This window comes from Staurois parvus, unplaced genomic scaffold (genome assembly GCF_062004578.1).
Source record: "Staurois parvus isolate SC_StPar_1 unplaced genomic scaffold, SC_StPar_1.0 ptg000761l, whole genome shotgun sequence".
Lineage (NCBI taxonomy): Eukaryota > Metazoa > Chordata > Amphibia > Anura > Ranidae > Staurois > Staurois parvus.
Genome location: NW_028318557.1, coordinates 361500 through 376579, shown reverse-complemented (window position 1 = coordinate 376579; position 15080 = coordinate 361500). Strand labels below are relative to the sequence as shown.

Genomic DNA, 15080 nt, shown 5'->3' with positions numbered 1-15080 from the left:
CTAACCCAAAAATTACCAGAGTTGTGTCTGGCCAGCTCATTGCAATATTGCTGTGAAGGATGCAGCAGGGAGGTGAAACACACTGACCTGTTTGTTTGTGGCTCCCTTACGTGGCAGATGAGGAAGGTGTCTCTGAGTTTGAGTTTTTGACAAGGAAGGAGCAATGCTTTCCTGCTAAAGCTGGCAATGACATGCCCTGTACAAACAGGTGAGGGTCCTTTCTCTATATACTACCAATCCAGGAGCACAAATTTGACAGCCTAAGATGCGTTGGACCTTTTGAGCCACAGCAGTCTCACCCTTATTTACTTGCAGTTGTAAGAGGCCAATAATTTTATATCATTGTAGAAATGAGTCAAAACTACTTCATTGTTAACTGAAAGGCATTTTTGATCCTTTTTTTTTTTTTCTCACTATAGTTGAGGTCATTTGGTCACTTGAAATTGGGAGATTATTTAACCTCTTCAGCCCCAAGCCATTACTGGCACTTTTTCTTTACATTTTAAAATCAGTATTTTGTGCTAGAAAATGTCTTAGAACCACTAAACATTATTTTTGGTTTTTGCTTTTCTTGTTTTTTTTTTTCGTCACAATATTTATGCATCGGTTTATCAAACGCAATTTTTGGGGAAAAAAATTTTTTAATTAAAAAAATGTATTGGGAAAAAAAACAATAAATAACCCAATATTTTTGTAAAATATAAAAGATGATACGCCAAATGGATGTCAATCATGTCACGCTTCAATATTGTGCATTCCCTGCAATGGTGACAAATGGTGTAAATTTTACTATTCATTGGCCACGTTTAAGTCTTCACAGGTTACCACTTTAGAGTTACAGAGAAGGTACAATGCTAGATTTACTGCCCGTGATCTAATTATCGCGGCGATACCTCACATATGTGGGATGATCACGGTTTGCATGCATGCGGGACCGACGCACGTTTGCCTTTTTTTGATTTTATTTTCTTTACACTGTCAAGTTTTTATTATTTTTTTTTTACATTTGCTGTGACAGCAAGACATGGGACAGGCATTTTTATGAAGGGATTTGGGGGTCTATAAGACCCCAAATCCCTCCTCTGCAATTTAAAGCCTTCAGATCACCAAAATCGGGGTTTTTAAATGCTTTCATATTTCTTTAAATTGCGATGAAAGGTTCCGAGTAAACTAAGTAATGTCAGGTCATCGCTTCCGGTTTACAATAAAGGAGAGCCAATCAAAGCCGGTTCTGGTGAGATGGGAGATCCCGAGAGAGTTGCAGGGGCTGCTGTTTGTATAAGAGAGCCGATTGCAGGCTCTTTAAAGAAAGAAAAAAAACAAAAAAATAAAAACTGTGCTGCAGGCATCGCTCCAGTGCAGCCAGCGAAAGTCCAGCGACATACGGATACATTGCTGGTCTGGTGGTGGTTAAACCATGGATGACAATGCTGTGGCTGAAAGTTGGTAGAGTCAACAGTATTTCCAACTATGTGACATTCACTAGAGGTATATCTTTTGGTGCATGTGTCTTTAAAAAGTAATGATTTGATTTACTTGTAGTGAAGTCCTATTTAGTGTTTTATCAAACATTGGTTGGCATTGGTGAGATAAGGAGATAACCAAGACAAAAGAAGAGTACCTTCTTTATCTAATGGGCAGCATAAATATTTACAAGCCACACACAAGAATATGGTCTCTAAGGCATTGTCGCACAATGATAATTTTCTGTACATTTTTCTGTTGCAGAAAGCTGTTATCCAGTGACAGAAATCCACCCATTGATGACCTCATAAAATCCGGAATTCTGCCCATATTGGTGAAATGTTTAGAGGCAGATGATAAGTGAGTAGAAAGTTTTTTTTGTTGTTTTCTACCTCTTTTGTGTAGCTTGTATTGCATTAATGGAATCTTTTTTACCCTAATGTTTTACCCAGCATTAAAGTAAAACAATAGGAGTCATTTGGGCCATGTGGTAGGCTGAAAGAATGTTTTTCATCAAAAAAATGCATGCTCCCTCACTTAAGAGCGCCTCAAAAACCTATGACACTTGTTTTTTAAATTATGAACATGTGTTGCCTGACTGTTGTGCCTACCTTTACTGACCCAGGTACAGGTATGCAAATCAGGAGAGCAGAGAAAGACTTAAGTCCTTTCTATTTACATACTTTTTCTGGTTTAGTGACTTAGAATTGAAGCCAGAGAGTTAGAATGGCAGCCAGGTAAATTGCATTTAAAGAATGAGAAGCATTTCAGGACGTTTTGGCTATTCTAAAGCTTTTTGTAGCCAGCAGATGGGACTTTTTTTTTTTTTATTTTGCAATTTTTTTTTTTTTTTTAAAGTTCTTCTATGCTGTGCAGAGTAAAATGTGATGCACATACCTGAATGGTCTGTTTTGGGCCATTCAAGTTTATGCAATTTCATGTAGAGGTTGGAAAGGGGAAAAAAATTTCTTTTTCTGTAGTGTCTTATTAGAAGCTCCAGTATGATTTGTGATTTCCAGGGTCATGGAAGCATCCTGTATTAGGCTCCATGCACACTGGTCATTTTAATAACGCTGGTAACGTTAGCTGTGTAAAGTCACGTTAAAAACATGAGGTTTTTTTGTATTAGCGTTTTTGCCGCGTTTGTTTTTTTTAGCGGTGTGGTTTTTTTTTTTTTGTAAAAAAAAAAAAAAGTTTTTTGTGGTCAAAAGTCAAACGATGGTTTGCCACGATTTACTGCGTTTTGCCGCATTAGAGCGTTTTTACAGCTAAAAAACTCCTCTAGAAACCCACTAGTTCTGGAGGGTTTTCCAGCCAAAAAACATCCCTGCCGAAAAATGTTGATTAGCCTATGTGTGCATGGACACACAGGATAACAACATGCTGGGGAGTTTACTGGCTGTAGAAAAAAAACAGCAGCTGTGTCCAGTGTGCATGAGGACTAAATGTTTTTTATCCAGGTTAGATCTCATACGAATAACAAAGTAACATAAAAAAATGGTTTCCTTTTTAAATAAAAAAATCTTTGGAATAACAGGCACCACAAAGTATTGATACATACTGTCATCTTGTTAAAATTGGGCTCCAAACCCTCCCAAACTTGGGAAGTGCACTGTATGCATTGTAGCAAGTTAGCAGTTCCTACCAGCACCTTGTGGCTTCTGCAGTTGATTTATATAATACATTTTAATTCACATGTAGTTTTATAGACAATATTTATGCGTAAAGAAACCTGATTTGAGCACAACATGGCGATTTGCACACCTTCCCTTCGTTGCCTGATTTTCATGCTGAAATACTTGTAATAAGTATACATATCGGGAGTTCTGAATTTCTTGCTCTGTGTATCTGTTCTGGATTGGTGATTTAGAGGTCCTTTGGGGCCAGAGCGCAAGCATACTGGCTGGGTGTTATCAATGGGCAGCCCCCACATTTCTCTCATGACAGATTTACTTTTGATGTTTTTATATCTAACAAAATGAAAAACTTGAAATCTTGTGTTCCAGTCCTTCTTTACAGTTTGAAGCTGCCTGGGCATTAACTAATATAGCATCAGGGACGTCGGCACAAACTCAAGCAGTGGTCCAGTCCAGTAAGCGTTTTCTTTTGTCTTAAATTCTAGTATGCAAAGGGATTGTTGTATATGTTCATAACTAAAAAAGTGTGTGTGTGTGTGTGTGTGTGTGTGTACATACGCACAATTTTTCATGCTTTTGCTCTGTATGCCACCAGAATAAATTAAAACGAAACAATCCAAATGCATTTGAAGTGCAGACTTTCTGCTTTAATTTAAGGGGTTGAACATAAATATCACATACAAATTTTAGGAACTACAACCATTTTTATACACAGTCCCTCCATTTTCAGGGGCTCAAATGTAATTGGAAAAATGAATATAATCATAAATAAAATGTTCATTTTTAATATTTTGTTGAGAAACCTTTTACTGGCAATGGCTGCCTGAAGTCGGGAATCCATGGACATTTCCAGAGACTGGGAAGCACTGTGTTTTTTATATTTTAAAGCTGAGTTACAGCCATTTTTGTGTTTTAAGTCGGCTACAAAAACTAGCTAGCTGACTTTTAATAAACACACACTCACCTGTCCCAAGGACCACTGATGATCTCACCCACGCCGTCCCTTCTCTCCTCTTCCCGTTGCCAGCATCTTAACTGTGGGCACCAGGCTGTGAAAGCTTGCGGCTTCACCACCGGGTGCCCACTGCACATGTGCGAGTTGTGCTGCGCATCCTGATTGGTCTGGCAGTCTTCTGGGAGCTGTGAAGGATCTCAGGAGGCTGCGGGAGGAAGGAGGGAGGCTGAACTTCTGGCTCACTTCACTGCGGAGAACTGATCCAGAAGTAGGAGCCGCTACCTGTCAAAACCGCATCCCCACAAAAAAAAAAGGTGACAAATATGGCAGTGGAGGGGGGAGGAGGCAAACAAGTGGATCTTCCACTTTTGGGTGGAACTCCGCTTTAAAATCTGATGTCAAAGATCAGTGTGTAAGCTTGTAAATATTCCTAAAAAAAAATGCAAAACGTTCAGAAACCATTGACAGCACAGTGGCTTTAGTGGTTTGCACTTCCACCTTGCAGTACTGTATCCTGCCCAGGACGGTGTATGAACAGTCTGCATGCTCTCTCTGGGCTTGTGTGGGTTTACTCCAGTTTCCTTCCATATGCAAAAGACATGCTGGTAGTAAAATTGGCTTCTATTGAAATTGGTCCTAGTATGTTTGTGCGTGTATGTATGTAAGCTAAGGACCTTAAACTGTAAGCTCCTTGATGGCAGGTACTGATGAGCATGTATAAAAAACTTTTAATGTCCGGACCTCCGTGAATTGTAATTCAATATCTCCTAGGGTGTCTGCTTTCAGAAAATATAAAATGTTGGTGGTTTTATTCAGGCTTAAAAAAAAAAAAAAAAAAAAAAATATAAATATATATATATATATATATATATATATATATAAATATATATATATATATATATATATATATATATATATATATATATATTTTTTTTTTTTTTAAGTGTGCAAAAAAAAGCTCTGTCAGCAAAAAGGTTAAATAGTATAGTTTTGTTGTAAATTTGTTACCAGTGATTTGACTCTGTGTTATTGTCTAGGGTGACGGGTTAAGTCTATTTTCTTTCTTTCCACCTTGTATCGTGAGCAGATGCTGTTCCACTGTTTCTGAGACTCCTCCATTCCGTGCATCAAAATGTCTGTGAACAGGCAGTGTGGGCACTTGGAAATATTATCGGTAAGAAATCCTTCTTGATTAACAAATCATTTTATTTATTTTTTGTAAAATACTAAAAGGGAAAGCAAATGTGTGATTGGCCAATTTACTTTTTTTTTTGTTCAATTGTTATTATATATTTGTCTTTAAGATTTAAATTTAAACTTTAGCTGCTGGAATATTTCACAGCATTTCTTCAAGGAAATAATTATACTCATGCATGTAAGGTCACCCTTTTTATTTTTCTTCATTTTTAATGGAATTTCCTTTGAACCCTTTCATTTCTGTAGGTGATGGTCCACAGTGTAGAGATTATGTCATATCACTTGGAGTTGTTAAACCGCTCTTGTCCTTCATCAACCCTTCCATCCCCATCACTTTCCTTCGGAACGTCACATGGGTCATTGTCAATCTGTGCAGAAATAAGGACCCCCCGCCACCCATGGAGACTGTACAGGAGGTAAAAAAAAAGATGATTCGTGTGATGACAACTTTGCTGTGTACAATGAACATTTTAAATACGCTTGAGAAGCTTTTGGAGAAGTAGAGAAAATCTCTACTGGAATTCACAAAACCTATTTGTACTGGTTATGAAAGAAACTGTATAAGCTGCCATTGCTGAGCTCTACTCTGCTCTTGAAAATACAAGTTGGCTGGCTGTCATGTTGATCATCTTGTTTTGAATATTTCTGAATTATAAACTTAGAACAGGTATGTAGATAAGGACTTCTGACTCTTTAACTTTTCTGCTCTACATTGTTTTTTCCAGTTGGTGACACACTGAGGGATAAAAACAGAGGCTACCACTGTTGAGTTATCATTCTGCTTATGGTTTTTTTTTTTTTGCTTGACTATTGAACTTCCCTAAATTCTGAGGTGTGTGGATCACAGTTTGGCAACACAGGGCCTGTAGTAGGAGAGTGGTGCGATAGAGGACAACACTGGATCTAGATGTGCAACATAGAGTAGCAGGGAAAGAAACTTAATTTTCATTGGGGAGGTGAAGTTCCTCTTTAAGGTTGTTAATGTATCTTGAAATTGACAAGCTGCAGTTGTTTTAACAGTTATCTGAATGAGTGTTGTTGAAATAGTTTTGCTGTTACGGATTCCATGCTGAGAGGATTTACTGCTCACTCTTTTGAGATCAAGGGAAAATCATGACTAATCTGTTCTATATTTACTGCTTTATGGAAGCATCACTTCTAAAATGTACTTGCATGCAGAGCTTGTAAAGAGTTTAGTAACTTGTCAGTCCTAAAGGGGCTCTTGTCAACGGAGAGCGGAGGAGAAAACAGGGAGCTGCGGGCATAGATTAGGTGGCAGGGAATGGATATCTTTGGGCATTGCTGATCGCTGTGACAGATGCTTTTCAAGCTGCCTTTAAAACAGGTCTGTATCTAAGCAGTAAATCTATTGCCGACAAGATTGACTGAAAGGAAAGCTTGATTTTGATTGTCTGCAGGGTGAAAAAGCGCATTTGTTTTTGAGACACTTTCTAAAATATTCCACCTTCCCTTTGGTGTTTCTGTAAAGCAGCAAATCTAAGTCTCACATTATTGGGGCTTATTTCATTAAATGGGTGCTCATAGACTGTATACATTGAGTTCTTTGCTTGCATTTTAAGCCATTTGGTTTTTTTTATGAATGATCCTCTTTGTGAAACTTGTCTGCTTTTATAGTAGGCATTATATACTTCATTGCTGGTATTGTGTAGAATGTTACTGACTGATGACCATATAGTGCCTTCTGATCTACTTCTGTGCTGCAGATTCATGCTGCTGAATGACACATCAGTGGCAGCTTTTCGGTTAACACGAAGGCCTAGTTTGGGCCATGGTGTTAGAGAGCAGAGCCCCACCTGTCCAACCTGGATAGAGGGCCTTTGTAAGATATACAATATCTCACAGAAGTGAGTACACCCCTCACATTTTTGTAAATATTTTATTATATATAGCTTCCGCTTTTGAGAACAAATAAACCAGTTTGTCCAAAATGATTTTAAGTTGATTCATATTAAGAATGCCTCTTTTCACTACCATGCCCTTTAAAATTCTAAATGTTTTTTTCTCTTTCTAGATTTTGCCTGCTTTATGTGTCCTAATATACCATACAGACATTAATGTAAGTATGTTAATATTTTTTCAGTTTGATAATGTGACGTGTTAATGTGTAGTAGATGAATGCATGATATCTCTGTGCAACAAAGAGTGTGGCGGAATTACCAGAGCAGAATAGTTGAGGTCATATTTTATTTTTTATTTTCTGTCATGGAAATGAGGCGCAAGTACATCTCCCTTCCAGAGATGCTCAAAACCACTTTGAATTTTCTTGTCTACGATCTGTCATTTGCTGCTTTCTAGTAAGAGTCAGTGAAGTCCATCCATTTGCGGTCTTAGCCAATTACTGGTTGATGCGACTGACCTTGAATACAAAAGCTTCTATTTTAAATTGTGCTAAAAGATATACCACTAACCAAATTTAAAAAGGTCTGTATCCTGTTGATGTATTTGATCAGAATTGGAACTGACAATATTGTAGGTGAGAGTAATATGTCATTTTCAATCCCATACAATAAAAGAATGTTCTAATCATAAAGTACCTGAGTTTTATGTTTTTTTGTTTTTTTTGTTTTTTTTTTGCTTGTAAAGCACAGGTTTATAATGTCCCTTTCTGTTTTTTTTTCCCTTTTAGATTCTAGTGGATACAGTATGGGCATTGTCCTATTTAACTGATGGTGGTAATGAACAAATACAGATGGTGATAGATTCTGGAGTTGTGCCATTTTTAGTACCGCTTCTGAGTCACCAGGAAGTAAAAGTTCAGGTAAAGCGGCTTTTAATTCCCTTTTTAAGCAGGAAGGGTTGTAATTTTGATTAACCCCCTTCCTGCCTCCAACTCCCATGCCCTTAAAGTGTATTGAAATGCTGGGAGGCAGAGATGGGGCATTCTGATCATGTGACCGCTGTGAATGACTGTAACATGTCACATGATCGAAAGTTGCATGTATGCATCGGGAGCTTTTCTTGACACTTCAGTTACTGCGCTAGGAGTGCGCTCTCAGCACAGTATAGATGCATAAATGTGGCCGCTCAGTGTTAAAGCCCATACACCAAGAAGCAGAAGAGGTCAAGGTTTGCTAATTGATTTGGCAAGGTTAAGATTCTGGCATTTCTGGGTGGTCAGCTTTAAATAGTCAGTGTTTGGGTATACTTTTTTTACATGCACATTTTAGTGTGCATTAATCCATTTCCATGTGCTGCCATTTATCATCAGTACGCTTTATAATATACATTAATGCATCAAAAGAAGAAATGCACCCATTGATGGTTTGCACAGACACAGAATAAGTATAGGATTTCCTTGCTTTTTGCATCCTCGTTCTCCTCGTTTCAGTCAGCGCTTAACAGCTTCCTGTTCGCCCTATAGCAGAAGTACTGCTACAGGGCGGCAAGGGTGAGCAAAATCATGTGTATATATACATGATTTTGCATTTCCAGTAGGGGCGTGCGCCCCACCTGCGCCGCCATTCACTGCTTACAGTGAAGCACACACACAGCCCCTAGTAAAACAGCACACTGTTTACCCTTTGATCGCCCACATGTTAACTCCTTCCTGCCCAGTGCCATTAGTACAGTGTCAGTGCTTTTTATTAGCACTGATCACTGTATTGGTGTCACTGGGGATGTCAGTGACACCAAGTCAGTTCCCCACAGTGTCAGAATGCCCGCCGCAGTCCTGCTATAAGACGCCATTTGCAAACGCTATAACTTTCACCTAAACCAATTAATTTACACATATTGGGATTTTTTTTTTTAGCAAAGAGAAGTAGCAGAATACATTTCGGCCTAAATTTATGACGAAATTTGATTTTTTTAATTTTTTTTTACTGGCCTTGTTTAATAGCAACAAATTGCAAAATATTTTTTTTTTTTTTTTTTTCTTTTCCTCAAAATTGTTGGGTTTTTTTTTTTTTATAGTGCAAAAAATAAAAAATGCAGAGGCGATCAAATACCACTGAAAGAAAGCTCTATTCATTGGGGAAAAAAAAGACATACATTTCATTTGGGTGCAGCGTTGCATGACTGCACAGTTGTCAGTTAAAATAACGCAGCTCCATAACGCAAAAAATGGCCTGGTCAGGAAGGGGGGTAAATCCTCTGGAGGACAAGTGGTTAAAGCTGAACTCCAATTTTCATGCTACACCCCCCGCCCTCCTTGAATCTCCCTGGTCTGGTAACATCACAAGTCCTCCTTTCTCTGTGAGCATTCTCTATTGAACTGAGTGTTGCTCACCTAATGAAGTGTAAGCACTGCTTAGTCAAAGTGCACTGTTAACCCAGACTCCGATACCACTTTCTAGTGACACCTGAAAATTTTTGGAAATGGCAGGCTTATTCAGTGCAGCAAACCAAAATCCCTACCCAGGCCCATACACAAAAATCTCGACATTCATTTTTGGCTTCAATTTTAAGTACGTAAGTTAAGTGAGTTGATCGTTATTCCTTAGGCTCCACTCACATTAGGGCGTTTCAAATCGCAGGTGGATTCACCGTGATTCTGCATGTAATTTGAAAATGTGTCGTTACAATGTGAAACTCGCAATCGTGTTTAGCGGTGCCATTTATTTCAGTGGCACCTGAAAACGCTGGGTGTTTTTGCTGCGATCGCGACATGCTTTTCCACGCAGAAGGCGTGTTTGTTGCACGAACAAACACGCCATGATCGTGGCAAAAACTCCCCACGTTTTTCAAGTGCAATTGAAATGAATGGCACCGCCAAACACGATCGCGCATTTTCACATTGTCACACCACATTTTCAAATTGCAGGCAGAATCTCTGCGATCCTGCCCGCGATTTGAAACTCCGTAATGTGAGTGGAGCCTTAAGGGAAAAGTGTGCAGTGATCTAAAACTATAAAAACACCGATAAGGAATTACTTTGAGGTTGGTGTAAATAGCCAGGAAATGTTTTTACCATTTGGATCAATTGTTAATGTTGAATTTTTAGTATTCACCAAAATTGTGTTTTGTAAGATATTCACTCAAAATAATTTGACCTCATTCTGTATAGATATGTTAAATGGCCCTGGTTCTGAATGGATTTAAATTTACAACCACCAATAATACAAAATGTCAGGTCGAACTCTGCAATTAATATAGAATTGTGTTTTAGTTTATTAACCGCTTCCAAACCGCCCTATAGCAGAAATACTGCTACAGGGCAGTACGGGTGCACAAAATCACGTGTGTATACACGTGATTTTGCATTTCTGGGTAGGGGGCACACACGCCTTACCCGCTCCGCCGTTCGTGGCCGCAGCTGTCAATCACCGGGCCTGGACCGGTAATTATCCGCCCGGTGATTACCGAGCATCTCCAACGGGGAGGAAGACTGTTTTGTTTACAAATAGTGGTCTTCCCTGACTGCTGGGAATGGCTGTGCGCAGCGTGCTTACAGTGAAGCACCTCCCCCCCCAGTACAACACTTCCTGCATATAGTTAATCCTTTGATCGCCCCTCATGTTATCCCCTTCCTGCCCAGTGTCATTAGTACAGTGTCAGTGATTTTTTTTTTTTGGCACTGCTCACTGTATTGGTGTCACTGGGAATGTCAGTGACACCAAGTTAGTTCCCCCCCAGTGTCAGAATGTTCGCCGCAGTCCCGTTAAAAGTCACTGGTCGCCGCCATTACTAGTAGAAAAAATCCCAGTAGCCATACCACCATTTTGTAAACGCTATAACTTTTATGTAAATCAATTAATTTACACATATTGAGATTTTTTTTTTTTTTTTAGCAAAGACATGTAGCAGAATACATGTTGGCCTAAATTTATGCTGAAATTTGATTTTTTTTTTTTTTTTATCGCAAAAAGTCCAAAATATCATTTTTGTGTTTTTTTTTTTTTTTTTTTTAATGGCACAAAAAATAAATGCACAGGTGATCAAATACCACCGAAAGCTCAATTTGTGGGGGGAAAAAAAAAGGACATAAATTTAATTTGGGTGCAGCGTTGCATGACCGTGCAGTTTCCAGTTAAAGTAACACAGCACCGTAACACAAATAATGGCCTGGTCAGGAAGGGGGGTAAATCCTCAGGAGGGCAAGTGGTTAGGGCACATCCTTTCCAAATATTTTAATTTAATGGACCAACTTCAGCTGACTTCGATTAAAAGTCTTGGCTTATCCTTGCAAACACATGCTGATGGTCACTTAAGTGAGGAGCTACAAGTCATGCCACTGACAGTGATAACGTGACCTTATGGCAGCGGTTCTAAACCTGTGGGTCGCGGCCCCTTTGGGGGTCGAAGGACCCTTTCACAGGGGTCGCCTAAGAGTATCGGAAAACACATTTCCTATGGTCTTAGGAACCGAGACACCGCTCCAGAAGTAGACTTGTTGTGGAAGATGATCTCCGTTGTGCTCTTGCAAAGACTGCCTTGAGAATTTCTGATCTGGTGAGCAAGAAGCAATCTCAAACTTCGTACTGACGTTGGCTTTTTACGCATACTGTCGCAAAATGTAGCAATGTAGTTTACGGTTATATTAAGACTGTTACCCATGCTACACCATGCTTCAAGACAAAATTTCATTTATTTGTAATTAGAAATAAATATTTCACAATATATAATTACATATTGTTTTTGTGATTAATCGCTATGCTTTAATTATGTTCAATTTGTAACAATGAAAATACATGCTGCATATCAGATATTTACATTACGATTCATAATAGTAGCAAAATTACAGTTATGAAGTAGCAACGGAAATAATTTTATGGTTGGGGGTCACCACAACATGATGAACTGTATTAAAGGGTCACGGCATTAGGAAGGTTGAGAACCACTGCCTTATGGCCATCTGATCACCAATTTGGACCAAGTTGTGTAATATGGACCTTTGCATACGGTTATCTGTCCCTTGGAACCACGATAAGATGTCAAATGCTAAAAAAAAACACAAAAAAATGTTGATGCTTGTGTGGTGCACATTACAAATAAACACCTGCACACAAATTCTTGTAATAGGTACCCTTTGTACCCATTAGTTCATTCATCAACCATGATTCCTCTAGAGGTTACTGCGGGTTCCATGAGCTGTGATTGATTTAACTTCCATCTGTTAATACCTGCATTGTTCTGGCTACAGCAGCATGGGACAGAGCCATCTTCATGAAAGCCTTTGATCCCTTTACCTGTAAAGGTGGCATTCTGACCACTGCTGTAAGAGCCCTTTCGCACTAGCTCCATGTAATGTCCACACTGGTGTGCATTGTGCAGCAGCAGCTCAGTGCAGTGTGTTAAGTAGTATTATAGTGCTGTGTTAAAATGCAGACATGCAGCTTTTTTATGCAACACATGCTAATGCACCTGTGTTGTGTAAATTGGGCACAATTGTTTTTGGTTTCCCTGTGTTGAGCTTGCATTAAACATGCCTTAGGAGGGTGTTCTTCCCACTGACCCCTGAGGAATTTTATCAGGGATTTCCTGAGGCCTGAAAATAACATGAATGGTTCCTCAGGGAAAATGGAGCGGAGACTGCATTAGAGGTTATCAAATATATTACATTTGGTTATGGATAGAGCAGAGAAGGATTTGAATATCTGTCAACTATTTATTACTATTATCGGCTTAGCATAACAGTGCCATGGGTGAAAACCTTTGAGAACTATATTTATTTCTAATTTGAGAAGGTCTGTGCTTTCAAAGAATTAAATGGTGTTGGTATGCTTTTTGTCACTTTGAAGTGTGTGTAGACCAGGGCAGTGAAAGGAGCCCTTTCTATATCCAACATTGAGCAGCCTCTAGTGGTTTTTATCTGTTAAGCTTTTTTCTCCTATAATTAGATCTGTTGTATTTGTTATGATTTTGTTATTAATTACGATTTTTCTTTTATATTGGTTTTTCCTTCAGACAGCAGCGTTAAGAGCCGTGGGTAATATAGTGACAGGCACCGATGAACAGACTCAAGTGGTGTTGAACTGTGATGTCCTTGCACATTTTCAAAATCTACTGACGCATCCTAAAGAAAAAATCAATAAGGTAGTCTAATTTTAATGTGTCTAAGAGTTGGTTGAAACAAAAAAAAAAAAACTAGAAATCCAAGTGGTCAAAAAGGTCATAATTGTGAAAGGAGAACTCCAGAAATTAGTAGTTTCAATATTACCTTTTGGCCAGCTTAGCACAAACGAATTATCTAGATTCCACCTCCCATATGGCCGTGTAAAGCTTATGAACATATAGTAAGTTGCATCCTATTTTGGTGGGTGCAGAAGAATCTTTCTGCCTTTACTAAACAGTCGCTTGTCTGCATCCTAGGGGAGATTTTGTTTTTCGCTTTTTTTCTTCAAATATCAGGTATTTGTCTGATTGGCTGAGATTGTGATGTTATCAGCTTCTCTATTCCACCTCTACCAATCAGATTGCTTTGCATTTCAGTACTGTTATTTTCATTGGATACAGACACCTTGCAGTAACTACCCTTGTAAGTCTTTTGTTGATATTTGTCCCTTTAGATCCTAGGCCAATCTGTCTTTAAAACTGAACTAAATTTAAAATTGCTAAATTGTGAACTGGCAGACCTTTTATTGCAGAAGAGACATGCAATGTCTTAGTACACTTACCTACCTTTTCTCAGTCATCTACAAAATATACTGAGCTGTACATACACAGCTCAGTTTACATTCTGTCAGTGTACCGGGATGACTGCACTTCTTTGCATGCATAGAAGTGACAACATTCTGCACTGCCAAATAAGAATGACTAAAGACCAGCATTCAGTAGAACCCGGGGAGAAAATGCCAGGGAGGAACCTACCGGCCTTCTGACTGTGGGAACCAAGGTAAGTAATTGTGTCTGTTTGGTTTCACTTTTACCTGCTTACCTCCCGTAGGAGTACAGCAGCAGAGCTTCTCTTGTGCTGGAACATGCATCTATTATGAGATCCGGAACTTCTGGGTAGGGTGCACGCGCCACCGACACACTGCCTGTGCTGTGATTAGTCATAGTACAAGCCGATTAGCAGGTACCCGGCCAATGAATGACTGGCACCCGCTGATTGGCAAGGAGGAAGACGGTAAACAATACAGAGCTCTGTCCTGTTAGTGGGGATGTTCCGGTTTTTGTTTCCCTGCAAAGCAGAGAATAAAAACCGGCACATCCCTTAGTGAAAGCAGCACACGGTACACACACAAACACTGGTTAGGCACACATTTATCCTTTTGATCGCCATAATGTTGAACCCCTTCCCAGCCAGTGACATTAGTACAGGGACAGTGTATTTTTTTAGTACTGAGCACTGTATTAGTGTCACTGGTTCCCACAAAGTGTCAAAAGTTTAAGTTAATATCAAATTGCCCACCATACTATCACAGTCCCGCTATAAGTCGCTGATTGCCACCATTACTAGTATAAAAATAAAAATTCCAGTTTATATACTATAGATTGTAGAAGCTATAACTTTCATGCAAACCAATGTGCTTATTGAGATTTTTTTATGTAGCAGTATACATTTTGGCCAATATTTTTGAAGAAATTTTGATTTTTAATTTTTATTGGAGGTTTTAAATTTTTTTTTTTTTTTTTTTTTTAAATTTTAATTGTTTTTTAGTTGTAGCACAAAAAATAAAAAAACCCAATGGTGATCAAATACCACCAAAAGAGAGCTCTATTTGTGTGGGAAAAAATTATATAAATTTCATTTGTGCCTCCAAAACTATTTTGTCATAGCTGATTCTTAGAAGCAAGCTCTGATGCGACCCTGACATGTTAGTAAATGGTGGTTTTCAATGTTAATAAATTTTTAGAACATTGGCAGTGCTGTCATTGATAAACCTCTTCAAGCAGAGCTCAAAGTCCTATACTTGCCTTCCCTC

General features: G+C 38.7%; 1 protein-coding gene across 1 annotated transcript in view; it reads left to right on the top strand.

Moving 5' to 3' along the window:
• KPNA3 (karyopherin subunit alpha 3) overlaps window positions 1-15080 on the top strand; it is a 78145-nt gene that overhangs the window by 48383 nt on the left and 14682 nt on the right. Inside the window, exons 6-12 of the mRNA XM_089654382.1 lie at window positions 1729-1824; window positions 3471-3556; window positions 5144-5230; window positions 5500-5669; window positions 7286-7330; window positions 7901-8032; window positions 13120-13248. Of these exons, the coding sequence (XP_089510508.1) occupies window positions 1729-1824; window positions 3471-3556; window positions 5144-5230; window positions 5500-5669; window positions 7286-7330; window positions 7901-8032; window positions 13120-13248 (745 nt within the window). The remainder of the gene's footprint in view (window positions 1-1728; window positions 1825-3470; window positions 3557-5143; window positions 5231-5499; window positions 5670-7285; window positions 7331-7900; window positions 8033-13119; window positions 13249-15080) is intronic.